The sequence below is a fragment of the Juglans regia genome, chromosome 1 (assembly GCF_001411555.2).
Source record: "Juglans regia cultivar Chandler chromosome 1, Walnut 2.0, whole genome shotgun sequence".
Classification (NCBI taxonomy): Eukaryota; Viridiplantae; Streptophyta; class Magnoliopsida; order Fagales; family Juglandaceae; genus Juglans; species Juglans regia.
The window spans coordinates 11,385,761-11,410,269 of record NC_049901.1 but is presented as its reverse complement, the minus strand read 5'-3'; the positions used below and the strand labels follow the sequence as shown (position 1 = coordinate 11,410,269).

The 24,509-nt window shown below is 34.4% G+C and overlaps 2 protein-coding genes across 5 annotated transcripts; one reads left to right on the top strand and one right to left on the bottom strand.

Moving 5' to 3' along the window:
- Nucleotides 1–4,127: 4,127 nt before the first annotated feature.
- Nucleotides 4,128–15,237, top strand: LOC108996333 (E3 ubiquitin-protein ligase RGLG3-like). Its single transcript, XM_018972177.2, has 12 exons — nucleotides 4,128–4,285; nucleotides 5,282–5,520; nucleotides 7,420–7,504; nucleotides 7,585–7,725; nucleotides 7,824–7,937; nucleotides 8,570–8,667; nucleotides 8,761–8,840; nucleotides 8,916–9,021; nucleotides 13,784–13,905; nucleotides 13,987–14,122; nucleotides 14,206–14,262; nucleotides 14,806–15,237. Exons 2-12 carry the CDS (start codon nucleotides 5,299–5,301, stop codon nucleotides 14,887–14,889), a joined length of 1,245 nt encoding a protein of 414 aa, XP_018827722.1. The 5' UTR covers nucleotides 4,128–4,285; nucleotides 5,282–5,298; the 3' UTR covers nucleotides 14,890–15,237.
- A 3,039-nt stretch (nucleotides 15,238–18,276) lies between these two features.
- LOC109014335 (protein NDL1-like) lies at nucleotides 18,277–22,085 on the bottom strand. 4 transcript variants are annotated; one of them, XR_001999713.2, is made up of 10 exons: nucleotides 21,649–22,085; nucleotides 21,492–21,571; nucleotides 20,731–20,830; nucleotides 19,973–20,070; nucleotides 19,763–19,851; nucleotides 19,533–19,602; nucleotides 19,267–19,338; nucleotides 19,097–19,164; nucleotides 18,851–18,967; nucleotides 18,277–18,601 (listed from the first exon to the last, which is right to left on the bottom strand). XR_001999713.2 is itself a non-coding variant. In XM_035682824.1 (7 exons), exons 2-6 carry the CDS (start codon nucleotides 21,507–21,509, stop codon nucleotides 19,587–19,589), a joined length of 321 nt encoding a protein of 106 aa, XP_035538717.1. In that variant the 5' UTR covers nucleotides 21,510–21,571; nucleotides 21,649–21,801; the 3' UTR covers nucleotides 19,231–19,338; nucleotides 19,533–19,586. The 4 variants fall into 4 exon arrangements, 1 of the variants encoding a protein (XP_035538717.1); XR_001999711.2 differs by having other exon boundaries at nucleotides 19,097–19,338; XR_001999712.2 differs by having other exon boundaries at nucleotides 18,277–18,593; nucleotides 19,097–19,338.
- Nucleotides 22,086–24,509: the final 2,424 nt, after the last annotated feature.

Genomic DNA, 24,509 nt, shown 5'->3' with positions numbered 1-24,509 from the left:
TGTATACGCTTAATTTGTATAAACTTTTTGTAAAAATGTGGATTTCATAAAAAAAATAAAAAATAAAAATAAGTTTGTCACACTTTTCTATAGTGAGATTTTATTTTATTTTTATTTTTATTTTTTTATAAAGAGCTTGTGAAAGACTTGAGCTTGTGAAAAACTTGACTTTGTCCAAGTCATGTGTGGTTGTTATATTTGAATCCAAGCTTTCTAAGTTTGAACTTTGAATAAAAGAAAAGAAAAAAAAAATAAGAGAGTTAAATGTTGTTGGGCCCGGCTCATGTTCCCAAAACCTCATGAAAGTTTGGGTATAGGTAAGTAGTACAGACTACAGAGTCCAATACTTTGAATAGTTTTTAATTAAGATGAGCGGGTCATGTAAAGTTAGGGTTTCAACTTATAACATCTACGTATTTTAATATTATTGAAATCCGTTGTGTTTGGATGTTGAAATGAATTGAGTTGAGTTGAGTTGAGTTGAGATGATAAAATATTATTAGAATATTATTTTTTAATATTATTATTATTTTAAAATTTGAAAAAGTTAAATTATTTATTATATTTTGTATTAAAATTTAAAAAAATTATAATAATAAATTGAGATGAATTTAATAACCAAACTCACCCGTAAAAGTTTAAACTTATACTCAGAATATCGTGGAGATTTAATTATTTATAGAATACTTGTAAAAATGCAAACTTTGAGCTTAAATTTGTGATTCCCAAGGTGAGCCGATCGAGGCTACTACGTCCAATCGAACAAGCTCTGGAGAGAGAGAGAGGTTAATCGTGAAGCATCTAAAATATTTGGTGTAAATGTCCCCTTCGAACTCAGGTATAGTCCAATTGTCCCCACTGGTTAGGCATGAAAATGGTGAAAGGACATGTGCCATGCATGTCAACACGGTTGAGAAGTGGGCCTCAGCCGATCGATTGAGGGCATCTCTCTCTCTCTCTCTCTCTCTCTCTCTCTCTATATATATATATATATATTGATGACAGAAATGTCGTGGTCGTGGACACGTGATGATCACAATGTTTTGGAAGTATTTCATACAGATCGATCGATATCAAGCCTTTTCCTCAACTCTAGCTCAAGTTCGTTAGTTTGTCACCAAAAACATATCAATCTCAAAGTTGTCAACATAATTGCATGCTTTCATCATAGGTTGTCATATATAATAGATCAATAACTCATGACGCATTAATTGCATGCTTTCATCATTCTTCGCTATCGTCCATGCATGCATGCGTACTACTATATTTAACTACCAATTAATAAAGATCGCAATGATATTCGATCGATGAAAGCTGATCATGATTAATTACTCTTTTGCATAATAATTAAAGTACATATGAAAAATACTAACTGTACTTAAAATTAAACCTTACAAAAAAATTTACATTTTTAATACATCTCAGTTTTATATTGATATATTGAAAATTATGAGATTTAAAATTTAAGATTTGAATTTCAAAAGAAATTTGATAAAATAAACTTCGTACATAAAATTATAAATAAAATTATAAGTACATGGACGGCTACTCCATTACTATTTTGCATGATAATTAACATATTAATTCATGATCACTAAATTAATTAACGGTGTTAACATGCTTCTCTCTCTCTCTCTCTCTATCTATATATATATATTGATATGGGCTGTCATGACATCATTTTCCGTACAACTCGGCATGGTATGAAAGCTTCATTAATGCCATCCAAATCAATAATTTGTGGAACGGAAATTCCAGTTTTGAATCTAAAAATAGCGACTGATCCGGATCGAGTTCTATATTTGCAGCTATGGTATCACTTTCATGAACAAACTCGATCGTCTATCAACATCGGATCTCTAGCAGTAGCATCACCATTAATGAGCTCATTAATAGTATCTCAATCCATAGATTATGATCGATCAATGAATTATAAGGATCACGATCATGGTAATTTTGTACGTGCATGTGAGATTGAAACGATATATACTTTAACGCATTGTAATCTCTCTCTCTCTCTCTCTAGAATAACAATGAGTCATACAGTTATAAGAATTCTAGCTCTGATAACATTTCTCATTATTGATATCAGATCATTTCAGGTTTATACTGCCAATGTACTAAATGTTTAGCTCATTACTGGCCTGAGCCCTTTTTTTTAATGGGCCTGGATTAGGCCCGTGACTTGTACCGGGAAAGCTTAAGGCCTTTCTGGAAAATGGTACCAGCCTACCAAATGTGAAATTAGGGCGGCCCTTTTTTGTCCATTGTTCGGCCTAGTTCTTTCATTGGAAAGAGTCAAAGGACTATACGAGTTCATTATCATTCAAGTTATAATATTTCTTTTTACAAATATAAATATATATATATATATATATTCTTGATCATGTTATGATAAATGTTAAATTTGAAAAAGAAATATACTATCACAGTAATTAGGGGTGAAAAAAAAAATCGATAAATTAGATCGGACCGAATTGGTGAGTTTTGTTCGGTCCGGTGCCAGTTTCATTTTTTTCAAAACCAGTCGAAATCAGTTCGGTTTCAATTTTTATATTATATATAATTTTATATATAATATGTATAATTATATATAAAATAATTTTGTATTAGATGATAAATTACTTATTAATATAATATTAAATTTTAAAATCTTATATAAATAACTATATATTATTACTATAGTATATTGTATTAGTAGTTATACTACTACTATATCAATATATATTATAATATACTGTAATATATCACTATATTATATATTATAATACATCATTATAGTCTATAATACAATTATAATATATATTATCACTATTTTATTATATACTATAATATATATTGTATTATATATATAATATATTAGAAATACTAGACCGAATAGGTAAAACTAAAAGTACTGGTTTAGGAATATAACCGGTGTGGTATTGGTTCTTCAAATTTTAAAACTGGTATATACCAGTTCAGTTCTAAAATATATATAAAATCAGACCGAACCGGTTACACTTTTAATAATTAGTAAGTACTATTGAATTGTCATTAATCCTCTTGCTAATGAGCCTGTGTGCATCCCAAAATTGTAAATCATTTTACTATATATGCATCCTCTTCAAAAATCTAACAATTCGCAAAATAAATCGCACGACACAATCTTAACATGAGTAGAATCTTAAAAGTTGATATATAATAACATTTTTTATAACTCAAGGTGCATGTTATAACTTATTTATCATTTGGAATCCATATAACATAAATTAAATAGATAATAATTTAGAATGAAAAATGTACTTCCCCATTATTTTTTTCTCAATAAGAGTTTGAGATATTAAAAAAAATTACTATACTTAATTTAGATTTTAGCTACACTTTTGTTATGGAAATATGCCATCCGGAAGAACATTTTGGGCGATCCAACGATTATGTCACCGTGAATTTTCTTCTATTGTCTCGTTCAAGTCTAATCTAAGTCGAAATTAACCCAATTAAAATTATAAAAAATATAATATCAATATAAAAGAATAGAAATCAGATATTACAAGTCAAGTGTGCCAACCCATTATTTTTTGAATAATGCTTTTATGCGTTTTATTTTGTTTCTTTATTTTGACAGCTCATATATTTAATTTTTTTTATTTACTTATTAAGAAAATGACTATAAGTGTATTTGTATATTTTTTTATTTTTAAAAAATGTTTAAATAAGTTAAAAAAATGTAAAATAAAAAATAAAAAATAAAATTTATACTAGTAGACATGCTCGACAAATCAACGATCAAACTAAACGGCACACTGGTACTTTTTTGTGAGACTCGATATAATTTTATAAAAAGAAAATATTCATATTTTTTAATCAATGCATGTGTAATCAATATTGCACCTTCAAAGTATAATGGGTTCTTTCTATAACATTTTATAGCGCTTTTCCAATAATAACGGCAAAGTTATCAGTGCTTGCGCATGCGATTGCAGCCCACGTAAAACTCGTTGATTTATTTTTCACGTAGAAGCTCGAGAGTTTTGACTGAGCTGTACAAAAGTTGAGAAGGTCAAGAAGTGCACGCGATAGACGACCACAAAAGAAGCCAAAGAATGAATAAGATTAAAATAATAATAAAAAAAGACTAGACCCAGAGGTGGATGGAAAAGCCGGCGACTTCACGTCATATCCCAAAACGTCCACCCTTAAAAGTCACCCTTTTGAAGAGGAACAAGCAAAGCTGTGTTTACGAAACTCTAGAATTAATTTTGAATCTTCTTTCCTCTTGCTCTTTCTCTCCATATTGTTACAGGTATGATTCTCGCTCTTTCTGTTTCTCTTTTAACTTTGTACCTGTTGGAATTTCAGTTCCTGTTTTGAAGTATTGTTAGTTTGATTGCAATTTTTTTATACTGAAACTGGGCTTGTCAAATCTTTTGTGACGTGCGTCCTAATTTGTAAATTGTGGGTACCTTGAGTTCGATGTTATGGATAAGTTTATATGCTTTCTGGGAAAACTGACAACATTTTGATAAGATTTTACAATTATGAGTTACGGGTTTGGAGAAAACTGGTCATCGATCACCATGTGAAACCAAGAATTTGTTAGAATATTTGTTTGCTGGAAACTGGATCATTCTATCAGCATTCAGCATAATGCTCCCTCTGTTCATGAAGAATTCGGTTGAATAGTATAAAAATCTGAGTGTTGACTTTATTTTTTTACATGGATGCGCTTATCTGATGGGAGAAATCGGATGATATAAATCATGCTAACTTTCAATATTTAATGGTTGGGAATCAACTTGCATTTCTGTTTAAGAATTTAGAGGTTATCTCCTGGAAGTAGAAACTATTCATATCTGTTCAGCCGTTTGAGCTACGCTAAGTTTATCACCTCAGTGGTGCAGGGTTTAGTCTTACCGGCTTGGTTAAGGTTTCTTAATTTGGGCCACAACTTCGAATTTTGTGTAGGGTCTAGTAAGTCTTATCCTTACTTATTGCTCTGGGAATTTTAATAACTCTCAATACTATCAAGGTTGCTGATATGCATTACTTTCTAGTATCGGTTACCAGGAATACAATAAAGCATGCAAGGCTGTGATCTTTGAGAAAACATATATGCTTATATATATCGTTCCTGACAAAAACAATTCACAGCAGATGCTCCATAATTTGTTGGAAAATGCTGTTCGTTGCACTTCTAATGCTAGTTTCTTTACTTTAATGTACTTTATGTATTTTAGAACCTTTTTCAGAAGAAACCCATCTGCCTTGTTGTATTAAGGTAATACTTTTCTTGATATAGGTCGGTGATATCCAGATATGGGAAATGGGGAATCAACATATGATGATTCTCATGATGAATATCAGCAGCATCCACCTTCTTTTGTAGGAAGTTCAAGGAATACTTACAATCAACCACATGATGATCCTCGTGATGACTTTCAGCATCATCCACCTCATGTGGGAAGTTCAATGGATACTTACCATCGACATAAGCAGCACCCTACACAAATAGCTGATAATTTCAACTCTTTAGAGCAGGTCTACACTGTTACTTGACTTGTTGATGGATTTGTGACATTATTGACTACCGATTTTTTTGCGAGTGTTAGTTCATTAGTATCAGAGTGCTTTTCTTTTTATGACAAACATATAAGGTGCCACTTTACTTATTGACCAACATGGAGCATCATACAATTCAAATAAGATAACTAGTATCATTGTGGAAACAGGGCAGCCATCTGAAACAATGACAGTCAACTCAGTAGGATCATTGATATTGACTATCCAGTTGGATGAAAAAATATTTTGAAATTGTTTGGTTCTTATTTTCTTCTATATGTACTACTAATAAAGTTCTTATTTTCTTCATTTATCTATTACTAATAAAGCAAATCCTCCAAGAGTTTTACATTGTAAGTCTGCATTGAATGTCTTGAAAAGTATACCCTTTTTATTAACAAAGCCAAACACTAAGACTAATGTAACTTGGTTGTCAACAAAATGATCATAACCTCTTTCTTAACTGACTCGAATCCCATGTTACTCTCTCTTTCCCTCTCTCCTTTCTGCTATCAATTTCTTCACTTTTTGGTCCAATCTACCTACATTTTCTCTTTCCTTTTTCTCAACAAAACCTTTAAGATGCATGTAGTCATTCGCAAAGAGGCTATTACAAATCTAAGCTGACAACCAAACAAGCATTACCCTATGGAATGTAACTTTCTTTCTTTTTTTATTGTTTTTTGTTTTATTTACAGAATGCAGCTTGTTTCAGGTTAAATTGGCTTAATCAAACCCAGATTGCTCCTTGTTTTTCAAGTGCCTTGAACCTGTCCCAACTTAAGCAATAAACCTAGACCAAGTGACCCAATCCCAGTTTTAACTAAAAACAAGTGTACAATGGGCAATCTCTCGAATTGTACAAAAAAATTCGTCTGGTCTGAGGAGATGTAATCCATGAGTCTAAATGACTGGAATTTAAAAATAATATTGAAGACGCACTTGCTCTTTTCAGCTGTGAGTTTTTATCAGCATGACATATCCTTGATTTCTTGTATATCCTCCTTCACCAAATGACGAATGTGCCAGTCAATTTATAAGATTACAACAAATAACCAATAATGTGATTGAGCCTTCAAAAATAATGTATGCTCTTAATGCTAGAGGGTACAAGTCTAAATTAGTTAAGAAACACTTGGTTTAAGTATGTTAGTCCTCGACTCCTCCTACACACTTTCTTGAGTTCTTCAGTCCTCTATATCAGTGGCTAAATAGGTGGAATTGTCAGTGTTAAAGTCCTTTGGAATCAAACTGGGAGGCTTATCAGTCCTATCCAGTGAAATGGAAATTTATTTTATCACAAGGATGGCACTTTCCAATGTACATAGGTTTTGTTAGGCAATCGGCTAAGAATGTTATAATGAAAAAGATTGGTATACGAAGAGTTAGTCTGACCTTTATGATGATGCAAAGATGGGGATTTCTGGAACTTGATTTGCAGTTCTGTATGATAGAGTGATCCTGAATGAGGAGTTTATAAAGCTTGGAATGCAAATCCTGTGATGGACTTCATTGATTCAAACTACTTCATTTAGTATGGTTGGGTTGCTGTTTTTCTTCTTATTTTTTCTAGTCTCATAGGCATTGGTGGCAGAAGAAAATTCAAAAGTTATTCTACCATTGTATTTGCAATTCAGCTGTCTTCTAAGAAAAGTAGCTCTATATATTTTAAGTGGCTATCATTCTACTTGAGAAAAAGATATAATATAGTAATTGAAAATGAAGAGTGAGCAATTATCTTTATAAAAAAACACTTGCTCATATTTTTTTCCAAAATAGCTAGCCTGGAGATGGGTTTTGTATGTGTCAATAATCATGCTTATTATTATGTCCTAATGGAAGTGGCACAATAATGTGGTGTGGCACCCAAATTTTCAGGTTATCTCTTCATTAAGAGAAGCTGGCCTTGAATCATCAAATTTGATACTTGGTATTGACTTCACAAAGAGCAATGAGTGGACAGGTGATTTTTTTTTTTTTTTAAATGTTATCTGCACTGTTAATATTCTAAGTCAATGTAAAAGTCACATTCAATGATCGCAGGCAAGTATTCATTCAACAGGAAAAGCCTTCATGCAATCGGTAGCACACCTAATCCCTACGAGCAAGCAATCTCTATAATTGGCCGCACTTTGTCTCCTTTTGATGAAGATAATTTGATACCTTGTTTTGGGTTTGGCGATGGTTAGTATCTATTTGTCTCTGCTTTTAGTAGAAGATGTAAAGATATTTCTCCATGGACAAGTTGTTCTGATTTTGTCTCTATCTCTTTTTTTTTAAAGCAACAACACATGATAGACATGTGTTCAGCTTTTATCCTGATCATCGACAGTGTAATGGTTTTGAGGAAGCTCTTGCACGTTATAGACAGATTGTTCCACACTTAAAGCTGGCAGGTTTTTTTAATGAGCTTTCCCTTCTGACTTCTTATTTGTATTTTCTTTTGCCTATCAGCCAATGAAGTTTTGTTCATGCATATCTTTTTCCTCTCATCTAGTCTGCTGAATAGATGTTTTCTTTCACATCTTAATTTTCGTTCTTGCCGGCTGCTAATACAAAACACCCCATGCAAAAGTAGTTTTGATGGTGAGAGATGGATGATTCCTTATTGAGAATTCAGGAATTTTGTTTTTAGTTTTTCCAGGATCAAGTTTTTTTTTTTCTTTTCGTAATCAAGTATTTTCTTGGTAAATTTTCTGCCTTCCTCTACAAACAAATCTCCTTTTACTCCCTCATATTACTTATAGGCTACATTGATATTAAGCAAATTCCAACACATTTTGGCTTTCCATTTAATCAATGACCTCGTCTTCCTTGACGTACTTATAAGGGGAAGAGGTGTAGCCCATTAGCAACACAAGTTTAATTTGAATGTTCTCAATTGAGATGTACACGTGTGAATCAAAAGTAGAGGTTGAATAAAATTAAAATGTTTCAAGATAATAGAAACCTCATTTGGAGAGAGAGGGAGGGGGAGGCAGAGTTTCCTATCTCTGATTATGATAGTTTCCCCTGCTCTTGTTTATAGGTCCAACTTCATTTGCCCCAATAATCGATGCGGCAATTGACATTGTGGAGAGAACCAATGGGCAATATCATGTTCTAGTCATTGTTGCAGATGGACAGGTCTGTGAAACATGTTTTTATCCCGTGTGTTATTTATTCTTATCTGAGGTTCTTTTTTCTTTTAATTTGCTTACGGTCTGGAATTTTACATAGGTGACCAGAAGTCCTGATACACCACCTGGAAGGTTCAGTCCACAAGAAAAAGCTACTGTAGAATCCATAGTTGCTGCTAGGTAAGGCAATTCCATTTGTATTCTTGATTTCTTATGTTGTGTTGTTCTTGTTTAAAGTGGAATTCTCATAAACAGCCAACATCCTCTCTCAATTATTTTGGTTGGAGTTGGGGATGGACCCTGGGATGCAATGCAGCAATTCGATGATAACATTCCTCAGCGCTCATTTGACAATTTCCAGGTATTTGGTAAATGTACGATTACATGTTGATTTTTGCTTTCCTTATATGTATCTTTACTCCGACAGTGTTTCTATGTTGCCACAACTTTGCAACTAGGTCTGCTCTGGCCAAAGGATTGAATTGTGATGGGTGGTTAGATACTTGGATATATAGTGAATTTGTTTAACCAATGAAGCACGGTTCCTTTCCTGTCCTTCTTTTCCTACCTTCATCTTGTGTTAGCTTTGACTATGAAAAGGTTGAAAAGTAAACTCATCAAAGACAACATGCATGCTCAAAGTTAACTATAAAATTGGTCGCTGGTCATTAAATTGTTGCTAAGTCCTTGTTCAGACTTGTCGGATCGTTCTGCTGCATGTTGGAGCCCTCCTTTTTAGTTAAGTTGGGGGGTACAATCAGTGGATGCTGTCTTTTGAACTCTTTACATTTTTGTCAATTTTGATCCTCACAAGGATATTTTTTGTTGGTACTCTCTAAAAGTAAGGAGATTCAGTTTAGATCTTTTTGTAAGGCATTTTGAGCAACTATAGATGGTATATTCCCTTGGGAGAGTAATTTGCCTGAGCTGCTCCTTGCAAGGTGGTTTGGACTGCGGCTTTAAATTGTGTTATATGAGAATTTTATGATGTGAAGAAGACACTGACATTGGCTTGTGTCATATGTGTACGAGGATGGTGAGACTTAGATTTGGTCAACTCTTATGCTTTAAGGTTCCAAGGGAGGCCTGCCCTTTATTTACTTATTTCAGATGTTTTTGGCTATGCCTAATTCACTGGTTTATTTTGTTGCCTGTTTGGAAAGGAGCTTATCAAGTTGCTACTTCAGATTTACAAATTTTGTACTCTAGTCTCACTAATAAAGAGAGGTTATGAAGGCAGTCAAGAGGGATTGAAACTGGTATTTGGGATTGTTAGAAATCAGTGGAAGTTTTGAGGTTCACAGTAAAGAAATTCAGTGATATTCCCACAATATACAAAATATTGAACCCAGATATGCTCTTATATAAGGATCGAGATATTTTGGCTAATACCCGGGCCACAAGATTCTTTTTTTAAGTTTTTTTACCTTTTTTGTGAACTTCTTCCATGTCTTTGTTAGTTACTTAAAGTACTTGCTAATATGTTGAAAAGAGAGAGCACAATCTGAATGGCTTCAATGAATTTATTTATTTTTTTCTTTATCTTGTGGTTATATATGGTAGTTCATGTCCCATACATAGAAAGAAGAAGAAGTGTCCAAAAACTTGGTTGAAAAATTAAATCTTCTATCCCTTACTATCCTTTATTTGCATATTAGGAAAACTAAATTTTAATAATAATTAGTAATCCAATTAAATAAACTAACTTTTGTTAAATACTTTATTTTATTAGGCATTTAATAGGACATACTAATATTTATTTTACAAGTTTAACTTAATGATATATTATTTAATTTTTATTTGATGATAACACAAATGAGTGGATAATGTGGTTTTATAATAGTAGTTGTCATTTAATATTAATATAGTGGGATAGTTGATGATATGATTACATAGGAACAAAGATTCATTCTTTGAAATTATATGGGATAGAGATTTTTCAATAGGAGCAAAGCTCTATTCTTTTGAAAATTATATTGTATATAGTTTTTTCAAACTTGATTTAATATTATTATTACTCAAGTCAAACATTATGAGTTTTACTTTGCATTTTAGCTATGGTGTAACATAAGGGTCCAAATTCAGGGCTTAAAACTAGGCTTAAAACTAGTACTATATTTTTTTATTTATTTTATTTATTTTGACTTTTATTATCATCTTAGGAAATATGCTAACAGATAGATTAAATTAGTGATTCATTCCCTATCAAAACCTTCGTATAGTTTATCCATTAGGTTCCCATAGTAGATTTGGTTCCTAGTTTGAGACTAACTCCAACTCAAACTCTTCAAAAAATCCCCTCCTTAATCCATATCCTAGTAGGAATAATTTCCCAAGTGTAGCCAACTTCAAACACTAGCATACCTCCTGAGGACTCACGCCACTCCCCTCCCCATCATCTATAAAATCCCACGAAAACCCTCTGTTTTAAACACACACAAAAAAATACGAAGAACTCCCTTTCGCATAAGCTGTATATACTCTGCCCAGACACTGCCGACCACCCTAGGACGTCGGAGCACTACCCCGGCTACCCAGAAATCGCTGACCAGCCCAACCCCGTTGAACCCACTCCTTTTCGGTAACCCTCTCCCTGTGATTTTCACTTCTTGGTCTAACTCTCTCACTCTCTCTCTCTCTTGCATTGCACCACTGCCCAAAGGACCCAATCGCGTCGCTGGTCGATTCCAACCACCCTAGAGCCACCGTCGCCTCAGCCTCCTCTCGGTGAGCATCGCACAACCACTCCCTTTGTTCTTAGTCTTGTCCCTCTATTACGCAATGAGAGCCTTTCCCCCGTAAGCTTATATCTTCCTTTATATCCAGTTTTCCCAAAATACCCATGCCCATTAGGATGATTTCCCAAAATACCTTTAAAACCTCTGATAGCTTGTTTTACAAGCTTCTGTAAACCCTCTTGATGAAACCTTGTTCTTTTAAAGTGGACTGTTTTCCCCAATTGGCCTTGGGCCTTACTATATTTTAATACAATTATTAAGTTATATTATGTGTCTTGAATAATATTAATATGTAGTAATTTTTAACTGAATATGTATTATATTGTCTCTACGGTATGATTTTAAGTAGTTAGAACGCTAGACAAGTTCACTAAGAAATTAGTAACATCTAGTACCTCGTATATAACGCACTACAAGTTGGAAATCAGGAAGCAACGCTAAGAGGTAAATATTATGATCATATAAATGCATGCATACTGTGAATGTTATTGTTATGTATGAAAATATGATGTGCTTATGATGGTTATCTACGCTACGCTAAAAGACAAGTCAAGGTTAGGTTCCTTTCACGATCTTTGATGAAATATGAGATTATGCTTGACTGAATGAATTTGTTGTTTGATTGATTGAATGTTACTAAAATCATATGAAAGCTATGAGATGTTTATGTAGTAATTCAACTCAAGTATGCCATGTAATAGAATAACCAGATTATGCAAGCCATGTTCATGTAGTACTTAGATCATGTATGCCATGTTCATGTAGTACTTAGATCATGAATGCCATGGAATGTCATAAAATGTTCAGATCATGTTATGTTATGTCATGTTATGCTATGTCATGTACAAGAAAATGTCATGTTAGGCTATGCCATGTACAAGAATATGTCATGTTATGTTATGTCATGAATAAGAATATGCCATGTTAGAAAAGTTCATGAAGCTTAATAAATTCTCATGCGTTAAGAAAGATAAGAAGTTTTAAGACAATGCCACAGACTCAAGTGTGGTGAATCACAAGTTAAGTGAAACACGGATTCAAGCGTGTTTCACTCCATGTTATGCAAGTTAGGTGAAACACGGACTCAAGCGTGTTTCACTCCATGCTATGCCAGTTAGGTGAAATATAGACTCAAACATGTTTCACTACATGTTATGCCAGTTAGGTGAAATATAGACTCAAACGTGTTTCACTCCATGTTATGCAAGATAAGTGAAATACGAACTCTAGCGTGTTTCATTCCATGTTATGCCAGTTAGGTAAAACATAGACTCAAGCGTGTTTCATTTCATGTTATGCAAGATAAGTGAAACACGGACTTTAGCATGTTTCACTCCATGTTATGCCAGTTAAGTGAAACACAGACTCATGCATGTTTCACTCCATGTAATGCTAATTAAGTGAAACACGGACTCAAGCGTGTTTCACTCCATGTTAAGACAAGATATACAAGTTATTATGCATTCACGTTACATGTTTGCCATGATTATGTATGCTTCCGCTCATGTTAATGATGAATACGTATGCTATATGAATCAGTGACGATATATGTAAGTAAAGTTTTTTTCAGAAAGTTATGTTACGTGTACGATTGTAAATCTGTGATGTTGTATGTATGTTATGAAGAGTCTTCAGAAATTAAGTCCATACTAGGCCAAATTATATTTTACGGTATGATGTGTTATTTACTGAGTATTCGACTCATTTTTGTTTGTTTTCTTGTTTTCTTCCATGTATAATTATCTCAGATGGTGATTATGATGCCGCCGAGCTGGATGGTCAGGAATAGATCTAGTGATATTCACACAAGAATTAGATTTCTTTTATGTCATTCATAGGATTAGTTTATGTTCTTTTATTTTACATTCAGTTTTCGAAACAATCATGTTCAATTCAATTTTAATATTTTGATGTTTTTCAATAAATTAGTTATTTCAGGATATGAATCTCTTTACTGGGCATTATGTTATGAATGTTAGTAATATCTCTATCCTAAGGGAAGGGGGTGTTACAATTTGTCACCTTGCATTTGGGTTAAAGAGATCTAGGAGATACAACTAAAAAACAGTCATGCTATATGAAGACTTTGGTTTGAGATGGTCTCTTTTGGGGTTTAGAGGATGACTAGCTTACTGACTTCAGTATCCTTTTAGAAGAAAAATCATTTCATTGGCTTGTCAGTTGGTTATTACCAGCTCTAAACTCGACTGCCTTAATCCTACCTTGTATGAAACTAACACCGCAAAAGGTTTTCACATGCAGAGTACTCCTTCTGGAGAATGGATATCGGATTCCATTTTGCCTATTGAATTATTCCTTTTTCATTGTGGACAAAAATATGACACCTTCTTTTTTTTCAATTTTATTTTTTACTCCCTCGTGCAGTTTGTCGACTTCACAAAAGTCATGTCTGAAAACACAGACGCATTAAAAAAGGAAGCAGCCTTTGCACTTGCTGCCCTCATGGAAATTCCACTTCAGTTCAGGGCAACCCAAAGACTAGTCAAGTAAGGCCAAGAGTTGTAGTCTTTAGTAAGTATTATCCAATTTAGGCATTTTTGAAAATATCAAGAAATTCAACTTTGCAGTCGAGAATCAGGAGCTGCTCCACGTACAAGACCTCTTCCGCCCCCACGTAATGTGATTGATCATGATAATGCAGTCAAATCAGTCCCACCTGTGACAGACTTTAAAACAGTTGAGGCAACAGCTCAAGTGGAACTGGTAATTCCTATCCCCCCTGATTCTACTTCTTCACATTCATGTTTAAATCAGAATGGTTTTGAGAATATGTTTTCTTGTTCAAGGTCTGCCCTATTTGCCTGACAAACCCTAAGGACATGGCTTTTGGATGCGGTCATTTGGTAAGTTCAAGCAAATTGTGTTTTCTTGTGTAGTATGAATATTGCAGTATGGTCTAGCAGGTGAATTTGCTTTCCTGCGGTAAATTTCTGAAAGTTTTTTTAGCAAGGCATGGAAATTAATTTTAGCTTTTATTTGGGTTTCTTAGCATTGGGAAGTCACAAAATGTTGCTTTTATACTATTTTCTCTTAATCACAGAAAAAGAAAGTATAAGGAGGGATTATGGAGAAGAAGATAATCATCCATAATACCCCCTTCCCCCTTTGTTAAACTGAAGAGAAGTCATACTGTACCCTTTCATATAAAATTATTATTTGCATGAAAATCTTGTAAAAATCAAACTCCGTAGTGTGTTTAGTCATACAATTAGCAAAATGGAGTGATCCTCGCTGGTGACTTTACATTTCTTTACCCAAGGCCATTGTCAAATCTTTATTTTTTCTTTGTTAAAGTGAATTTAACAATGCACAGTTTTAGCCATGTGAGTATGACTTGCCTTCCAACATTTGCCTCATATTTATCCTATTGTTTTTTCTTGCTCAAGATGTGCAAGGATTGCAGTGCGAACCTAACATCGTGCCCTATCTGCCGGGAGCCGATAACAACACGCCTGAGACTCTATTGCTGATCATCGCATCCTCAATATTAAGAACTTTATGAGGACTTAATCAGAGTTCAAAAGCAGCATTACCATTGTTCTATGATTCATATTGTGCCATTATAAATTTTTTCTATGTTCAAATAGACAAGGAACAATCTGTACAAAAGGTTATTTGTTAGTGGGCTTTAATTTTGTGCATATCTTAATAATTCTTGCCTAGATGTTATCTGTTAATGTGTGCAAGTATTTCATTAATGTTTGAAGGTGAGGAGTATAATGTTTCTCTTACTATGTGAAAGAGTTGTAGCACAGCCGGTGCTTTGCAGTTGATAGGAAGATGTAATGTGGATAGAAAGACGGTTAACTTTTTTGATATGTTGATTCTTAGCAAGTACAATTTTGGTCTTGTTGCTGTAGTTTCCTTGCTTGTTGAAGCTTCAGCTCTGAGCAAAGACATTTAGGCATTTATCACCAACAAATAAGAGGGCCTTTTCCTTCAACTTTTGTTAGGAGCTTCGGATCCTCCCTTCCCTCCACTCCAACAGTCTCTTCAAATGTCGATGATTTTTTCAGCTCTCTCTATCTTGTCCAATAACACATTCTTGTACCTAAATGTTCCACGTGTGTTTCTCATCTCGCTCTCTCTGATCCTGTCGATCATTGATATGCAACTTTCAACCTCATGCGACATCTCTTGAGCTGCCCGTGGGGATCAAACGTCGTCACCCCAAAACATGCACCTTTGTTGTAGGTTTTTGTATTATATCTTTTGTCAATAACCCTATGCTTTGTCTACCAGAAACTTGCGATGACTCCTAAATGAACGCTTTGCTTCGGTCTTCTTCAATGCATACAGCTTGCTTATTACGACCTTGTAGTCTTCTAAGAGTACCAGTGGCTCACAACAGTCTATGATCTATTTGATTGTAGAAAAACCTTCTTAATGGTAGTAATTTCTTGGTCTTTGTCTTTAGTCAATAAAATGTGGGATCAAACCAGATTTATTAATATTGTTTTTTGTTGGGTTTTTGCTCCTTTGGCATTTGTCCCACAATGGTGGGAAATGAATGGGAAGCAAGGCCCAATGCCTATAAAAAGAGGGTTAGCACTCATTGACTAAGTGCACCAATCAAAAGCTTAATTAGTAATTTTTGACTTTAGTAAAATAATTTTGTTGGCCTTTTTTTATAAAAGTAGAAGAGGTATGAGTTAAAATTTTGTTAGTGGAGAAACTTTGTAGGTGTATTTTGGGAGTGAGGAGAAAATTGTGTGATTGTAACAATTTTTCATACAATGGATTTTTTTCTCTAGATTTGGTGGTTTTTCTCCTGTTTTGGGAGTTTTCTACTTAAATTCTTGTGTTATTATTATTTTTCATTTTTCTTGATATTCTTGCAAAGAGTAGATCCTAGGGAGTGAATTTGAGAGATCCAAATTCACAACAAGTGGTATCAGAGCTTTAGTGTGGATACGTACTGTTTAAAGAGGTTTTGTCTAGGAGATTGGAATTAGCGGGACCATTGTAACCCTCCAATCTTTCCTGAGAACTTACTTAGTGAGTACTATTCATTTATATGGTAAAATTCATCGAGGCAATGTCAGGAAGTATGGTTTTAAATCCTATCAGATTTGAGGTGGATAAATTTGATGGGAGAATCAATTTTAGCTTGTGGCAAGTGCAAGTCAATAATGTTTTGATTCTATTATGATTATACAAGGCGTTGAAGGGCAAACCAACCCCTAGAGTTAGTAGTGATACTAGCGACTAGTGAAATAGCTAGTACAAGAAGCAGGTTCGGCAAGTGGCTCAAATTCAATAAATGGAGATACTGGTAATGAAGCTAATTTTGAGTTTCTCTCCATGGAAGATGATGTCTTTTGAAAATGGACATGTACATCCTTATGACATGCAGCTAATTCTCAAAATTGCCATGATAGAGAATGTGTTAATGTTAGTAGGTCCACAAGTTTGTACATAAGCATTGGTTTGGCATTGATGCAGGGTGTGTGATGGAAATTCATGTCGATGACTGATGAACTTTCAGGAAAGCCAAATGTAAAAGTTACACTATAATTTTCAGCAAGGTTGTTTTCGACTTGGGCCGAAGTGAAATACTTGGAATTGGTTTATTTTGAGTGAGTATGCTTTTATAGTGGAGCATGATAGCGAAAGTTATGAAGATCTTCATTAAGGTAGAGGGTGGTTGTGGGACCAACCAAAGTCGAAAGGTAGAAATTGTTGGATTTTTGCTCATTTGGCATTTGCCCCACATTGGTGGGAAATGAATGAGGAGCAAGGCTCAAGGCCTATAAAATGAGGGTTAGCCTCCTTAGCTAAGTGCACCAGTCAAAAGCTTAACTAGTAACTTTTGACTTTAGTAAAATTTCCTTGTCGGCTTTTTTTGTAAAAGGGAAAAATATGTGAATTAAAGTTTTGCTAGTGGGGAAGTTTTGTAGATGTATATTGGGGTGAGGAGAAAAATTGTGTAATTGTAATAATTTTTCACATAGTGGATTTTCTTATCTAGGTCTGGTGATTTTTCTCCTGTTTTGAGAGTTTTCTACTTAAATTCTTGTGTTGTTATTATTTCTCATTTTTCTTGATATTCCTACAAAGAGTAGATCCTAGGGGATGAATTTGAGAGGTGCAAATTTCCAATATTTTTTACTTTATTTTTTTATTTTTGTCGTACTTAGGACCCCAACACAAAAATTTGTATATGGTCAATATATAATAAATACTTATCTGGGTAAAATACATTTACAAGTAATGAAGTGCGTACAATCATTTTTATAATCTTTTATATAATAATATTTTGTAAAATGACAAAATTGTTTTGTCAAAATATTCCTAATTTAAAACATGATTGAATAAAAACTTGTAAAATAGGTTGTGTATCTGTCATTTTCTGTACAGTTCAAATCTCACATTAGATAGGGCACCACCGTTTAACCTTCTAAAACTTTTCTAAGAAACCTTGTGATTGTCTTAAATAGAATATGACTTCAAAAGAAAATAGAAAAGCAGGACCTACTCAAATTTGTAATATATATATATATATATATATATATATATATATATATATATATATATACTAGGTCAAGGTAACGTGCAAAGCACGTTAGCCTAGTTAGATGAAATGATTATTTTTAAAACATAATATATTTTTTATAAAAAAAAAAAATTGATTCGAATCAATAATGTATTGCATAGAAAAAAAATGCAAATTCTAACAAATATTTTTGGATAATGATAGTTAAGTACATGCTTGCATAAATTAAAAGATAAAAAAATTAATACAACGACAAAAAAGTTAAAATAGGCCATAGGTTGATCCAAGTTTGGAGAAATTGAAATTACAGTTTTTTTTTAACAGATTTAGCATTAAAAATTTATTTCCTTAAATTTTTGCACACTATATTAGATCAGATACGATGTGTTTAAGAAAAAAAAGGGCTTCAGCATAGGACTTCTCGAGTTGAGCACTCAGTGACTTTGCCTTGCGAATTTTTCTCCCAGCTGGGGATTCCAAATTTTTATCAAAACTTTTCATTTTACTAATTCCAGCCTCATCTTTGTCATCTTGAGCTACGCTTGAGATTTTGCTGCAAGATTTTCTTTGGGGTACGATAATGGCATCCTTCAGAGTCCAAGGTGTGGTTGCAGCTTCATGATCTATCCCCTCAAATCTCCCATAAGGCTCTAATATATGTTCCTTCTTTACCTCCATCTGTGGTACTAACGATTGAGACATAAAAAGAACTCTGTCATTGCTCATGAATGCTGCAACACCGATTTATTCAAAGACAACAAAAGGGAAAAGAACAAAAACAAAAAGAAGCCGACAAATCCTTTTCCATTTTTGTAAGAAATAATCATTTTGCTTCTAAGGAAGTTCAAAACACTTCATTTATACAAAAAATGGTTAAGAGAGGAAAAAAAAAAAGAGGCTAAAAACTCGAGTGAAAGAAAGATGAGAAGGCTTACGATTACTTGAGAGCTGAATTTGAGTGCAGAAAAAGAGAGGGTGACCAGCTCATGGCCTGTACATTGGGACGTGTCTCTCGACTCCTTTTATAGGCCCACCATGACAGTGTCATAGTACTGCATGCAATGCGCATGCATCACTGTTTATTGTTAATTAATGTCCTTACATACATGCAATAACCAAATGAGATGGTCAATTTCTTGCTTTTCTGAAGTGAGGAGAAGATTTTTTACTGACTTTATTACCTTCAGAGTCAAGAACTTGAGCTCTCTTTTTGCGTTCTGCTTCTGCTTGCATCTCTATACAAAATCTACTGCTCAAGCCAAAGCTTCAGACAACATAGTCATTATAAATTCGGGAGGGAATGCTATTTGTATACCTTTTCCAATGAGGCAAGATAAGAGTAGAATGTGACCTTTCCCATTTTGCAGGTGATACAATCTCAACCTTAAATCGAATTGCAGCCTTAAATAATAAAGGTAAAGTACTGCATCCAAATAAAAGTACAATCACTCAAAAGCACCATTCAGACCCAAACTTATCTTTCAAAATACATTAGACAAAGATAAGCAAAGCCATCAAGGCCAAACATCAAAGCAAGCTTCAAAGACCCTACCTCTTTGGAACAAAAGAGAGTTAAAAGAAGAAAAAGATCATACACCAAAGCTTCAAAGACCCTACCTCCATAGATTGTTTACAATTTTCTTCAAACTTCTTAGCTGTAGAAGGGTCTGCTCAACCTTTTCTTCCTCTAGGGTTCCCCATTACAGAAAATAAAATCATCCCAAACATAATATTTATTATCATTGTCATTGTCAAACTATAGGAAGCAAATGAGAACCCTAGGGAGAGTTCCTGATTAGCCACTGCTTAAAAAGAGAACAGATACGAATCAAGTGAAACGAAATTACCCAAAGAAATCGAGAACCTCGACAATCTGATCTGCTAAATCATCAGCGGAAAGCAAAGGCTTTTCGGGGCTGATTTCGGCAGCTCCCAACTGCAACAGCTCTTGAAGAAACAAATTATGTTAATTATTGCATTTAATAAATAACATAGTAATGCAATGCAGATATGAAAATCAAACATTACCAAAATATGTCAAATAGTAAGTTACAAACCTCATGCCCTGGAGGACTAATATGATATATGCAAAAATTGTGGAGCAGCAAGGAACATGCTTCTGGACAAAAGAATAATCCTTGAAAGCAGGACACATCTGATCAATCACATACAGCCAAAAGATAAGTTAGAGCTTGGTAGCATGGTGAAACAGGTTTATAGTATCATCTGACTTCTTAATTTCTTGATGTAACAAATCAAGAAACATGTTATCAATAAAATCCTTGTTTTACTGATAAAAAAAAAGAAACATATGATGCATATTTACATTTTTCGTACCCTAAAACATGCACGGTGTGGATTCAAATTTAAACTATGGCCATGCATGAAGAACACATGTATTTTGATGAGAGTTGGGGGAAAGCAAACATATTTCTTACATTTCGTTACAAGACATTCATTGTCCCAAGTCCACAGAACTACGCAACTTAAAGCTGAAATGATTTGGCTGTCTATCATTTGCAAAAAATTCTGGACGATGCAAGTTTCCAGCAATTCATGCTTATGTCACTCATGTTTCCCAAAATTTTGGACAATTTGATCATGTTCTCCATACAAAAAAAAAAAAAAAAACCATATATACCAAAAATCAACATAAAAGCATTGGAAATTAATAAGTATATCTATCGATATACCATAAATTAATGGGCTTGGTGAGGAAGATGCAGTGTTGGACATCCCGCATACACGACGGTCTAAAATTCGAATCCACATGAACGGAAAACACTTTGTAAAAAATGAAGTTAAATTTACTCACGATTTAGACCTAAATCTGGATAAGTGACAAGAGCTGGCTTGTCCGGGTCTCCATACACAGCAACAGACACAGAACCAAGAGAAGTTTCTATACGATGCTCCTGCAAGACATATTTCAATAGGTGCATAACAGTTTCAGTCATATTCAGAACCAAGCAAATTAAATAGGCAAATAAACTCCTCAAGACCCAATATCCATTCCAGCCATCCTATTTGTGAATTCCCAACCTTAGAATCAAAGACAGAGCAAGGTCCAGTTTTGTTGGCACTACAGTAAAGCTTAAGTCAATTTAAAATACAAAAACAAATGAAACCAATCTAATACTCTAATACTAAATCCTAACAGCAACATTTGCAGTCAACAACCAGAAGAGCAACTTTAATGCTGACAATAGGAATGCATGCATGGAAGACAATCTTCAATTAGAGATTAAACAGAAATTAGAGATTCCTCTCTGCTAACACTGTTGATAGTTACAAAATTAGAGATGGGCATCTCTCCTGCCAAAGGCTGGTAAACTTGTGTGAGGGCATCTCTTCTGCTTCTTTTGCATGGAAAGCAGAAGAAAAGCCAAGTGGAATCCTCTCTGCTAACACTGTTGATAGTTACAATTCACCAAATGACACACCAACCACTGCTCTTCATTGGGTGATTTTATTATTATTATTATAATTATAATTATAGGTACTGGTTCTGGGGAGATTTTTTCCACTAATAGATTTTTTTCCACTAATAGAAGGTACAGATATTTGCCAGCTTACCCTCCACTGCATTCCCATTAGAGAAGGGGGTGGTGGGCCTGAGGTGCGCCTGGCCTAAAGCAGCAAGACAAGCTCTGTTCCTGGCGATGTACATGTTCTATAATTCAATACAAATACAAATACAAATACAAATACAAATAAAAAAAATTGGACGTACCTTTCTTTATGGTGACTGACATAGTGGATATTGGAAGAACTCCTGAGAAACTGATGGGTAGATAATCCTCCTGGTTATGGCAGATCAGGTTAGTAGATAGGGGAAAGCGTCACCAAAAAGTAGTGAAAGAGTAAAAATACTGATATTTTGCCTATTCTACAGGTCCTCGGCGTGTATTTTTATTTGTTTTGGATAGCACACCCCATGAATTACTGAATTCACTACATCTCCAGACTGTTGAATCTATCGACCCGAATTTGAAACTTCCAGCTAGTACCGGCAAGGCTGCCTTGAACATGAGCAAAAGGCTTATTTTGGAGGAGGTGGAGGAATGTGGGATTTCACCATTCCCACCCACGCAACAATTCCAACTGCTAGGATAATCCATCCAAATATGTCATATTTGAGATCACTACTCTTCTTCTTTGAACCCTGGAAAAAACTAATGTAGCAGGCTCAATCATCCAACAAAAATGAAATGGAGCAAATTTAAACCTATAAAGAACTTGACAAGAAATTTATAGATCATCTCTCCTACCAAAGGCTGGTAAATTGGTGAATGATGCAATAGCAACCTCCATGTGTGTGCGTGCACATCTAGAGCAATTTCGAAATTAGGCTTAAGTTTAATAAATTCTGATGTATAAAGAAAGGCCCATATATAGTAACCCTCACACAAGTATAATGGGTATAAAGTCATAAACTCCAATTTTCTCATTACGTACAATATTCTTGCCATATGTCAATTGATAACTATAAACGACAAGATGGAGAAATATGCCAAACCCATTTCGCAGCCTATTAATCACATGAGTAGTTTGTGTACTTTTGTGGATTTCAAATTTAATAGCTCACATGATGTGCACGAAAACTTGGCAAAGTTACAAGAAATCTATAAAAACTCTTCCTTGAAATACGCATGAGAGACCAAAGAAAAGGATAAACAAGAACAAGACTTATCGAGGCAAAAACATCAACCTGATTTCATTCAAGTGGGTCCAACTCTAAAGTTAGTCTCATTTTGCTTTGCTTTACACATGAGCAGGACCATATAATGAGGTGCACTATTATTGAAATATGGATTTTTTCAAAATTTTCCAGGTTCAACAATCTGGATTGCTATACTTTGCTAAAATTTTCCCACATTCCTATAAGAGCATTATGATTGAAATTCTTCATGTGCATCTGTTGAGTGTAAGAAAAGTAGATCCCTTTTCAAGGATTCTGCAAAAAGTCCTTACCCAATACTTTAAAAACTCCCTATATCAATCCCACGAACAAAAAATCCGCTAGATAAACCAAATATATTAAAAAATCATAAACACAAATAATAAAAAGATGCAAATATAAATACAAAAGACAAATATGAAATCATATAAGCAACTTCATATTTAAACAAATTGAGAAAGTTAAGAGATACCAACAATTCCCTTGTTTAATTCAGAGAGCTTTCTCGTGCCAAAAATAAAATCCTTACCAAAAACATTAAAATTCGTATCTACAAATTACAATACCTTGAGAGCTGTCTGTTTCCATAGAATATATTTGACTTGAACATGACAGCAGTAATCCAAATAGTAACAAAGAAACCTACAACTCATGGCAGAAGGACAATGTCACTAAAATTAAAGAAAGAAAAAGGCTAAAACATGCTCACAATGAGAAAGAACCATGTATACAGTTCAAGAAATTCAATTCACTATATCAATCCCACGAACAAAAATTCGTTTCCAAAGAAAGAAAAAAGCGAGGCCCAATCCCTCTAGACTGAAATTCCTTTCCTCTTTTTTCAAGTCTGCACTTACACATGGTAAGTGCATGTGCACAAGATGCCCCAACAATGGACAATTGCAAAAGATTTCCCAACAACAACAAGAAGCTCAAATGGAAAAGCAAGGAACCAGAGGCTGGATCTGTTGCAGACGGTGGTTGGCAGCTCCATGGATCTTCCTTACGGTGACAGCACGGCGGCTACGCAGAAATCGACTGAGAGCTGCTGCTAGCTCCTTCAAGAAGAACTGCAAGGAAAAAAAAAAACGGAACCCACAACGAACGGAAGAACAAAAAGAAAAAAAAATCCAAACTTGGCTTTCGGATTCACACCATCTCAAAGAGAGAAAGAACAATAGAATGCAAGAAAAATACAACAAACAGAAGAAGCGAATAAAAATTTCAAAATAGATCTTCAAATCAAGAAGTAACAAACGCAGTGGTTTCAGAACCCCACGCGTTTCCGTTAACAGCGCGTCGGCACAACGCGCCGCTCCGATTGGCTCCCAAATCCATCGATCGCAAGATCGGCGGGAGAGGCTTCTCCCGGTGGTGCCCGTGTCGGAAGATGGTCACCGGAGAAGCTCGAAACGGCTACCCCTTTATTCGGCAGAAAACGTGAAAAAAAAAAAAAAAACACCAGACCACTGGAGACGATGAAGGGCCTGTGAGAAGAAGGAGGAGAGGAAGAGGAAGAAGGAGTCGAAGCTCTCCTTCCCCCAGCTGGGTTCGGACGAGCGAGTTTTAAGAGAGATGGTCTGGTTTCCACTTTCCAGAGAAGGAACTTTCTAGAGAGGGCTGGGTTTGAGAGAAGGAACTTTGGAATGGGACCATAAAAACGCGGATTGCTGCTTTAACGTGGACTTGACACCGTTTGATAGTAGTTTAACGGAAAACAAGAATTTCCGTTTCACAACCGTTTGATAGGCTCTTATATAATAGAGATAGATATATATTATGGCTATTGTAATTAAACTTGTAGAATCTCATAGCCAACAACCTATATAATGCATTCTTATTGTTTTGATGTAATCATGTTGATACAGAATTATTCTAAAATTATTATTAAAAATTAATATTATTTAATTATC

Excerpts from the sequence above, each read along its gene's own strand:
- LOC108996333 (XM_018972177.2), top strand. The coding sequence starts at position 5,299 with ATGGGAAATGGGGAATCAACATATGATGATTCTCATGATGAATATCAG. Across the intron at positions 7,726-7,823 it reads TTGTTTTGGGTTTGGCGATG|CAACAACACATGATAGACAT; the intron begins GTTAGTATCTAT and ends TTTTTTTTAAAG. Across the intron at positions 9,022-13,783 it reads GCTCATTTGACAATTTCCAG|TTTGTCGACTTCACAAAAGT; the intron begins GTATTTGGTAAA and ends TCCCTCGTGCAG.
- LOC109014335 (XM_035682824.1), bottom strand. Across the intron at positions 20,071-20,730 it reads TCCAGATTTAGGTCTAAATC|ATGTGTCCTGCTTTCAAGGA; the intron begins GTGAGTAAATTT and ends GTGATTGATCAG. Across the intron at positions 19,852-19,972 it reads TTAGTCCTCCAGGGCATGAG|TTGGGAGCTGCCGAAATCAG; the intron begins GTTTGTAACTTA and ends GAGCTGTTGCAG.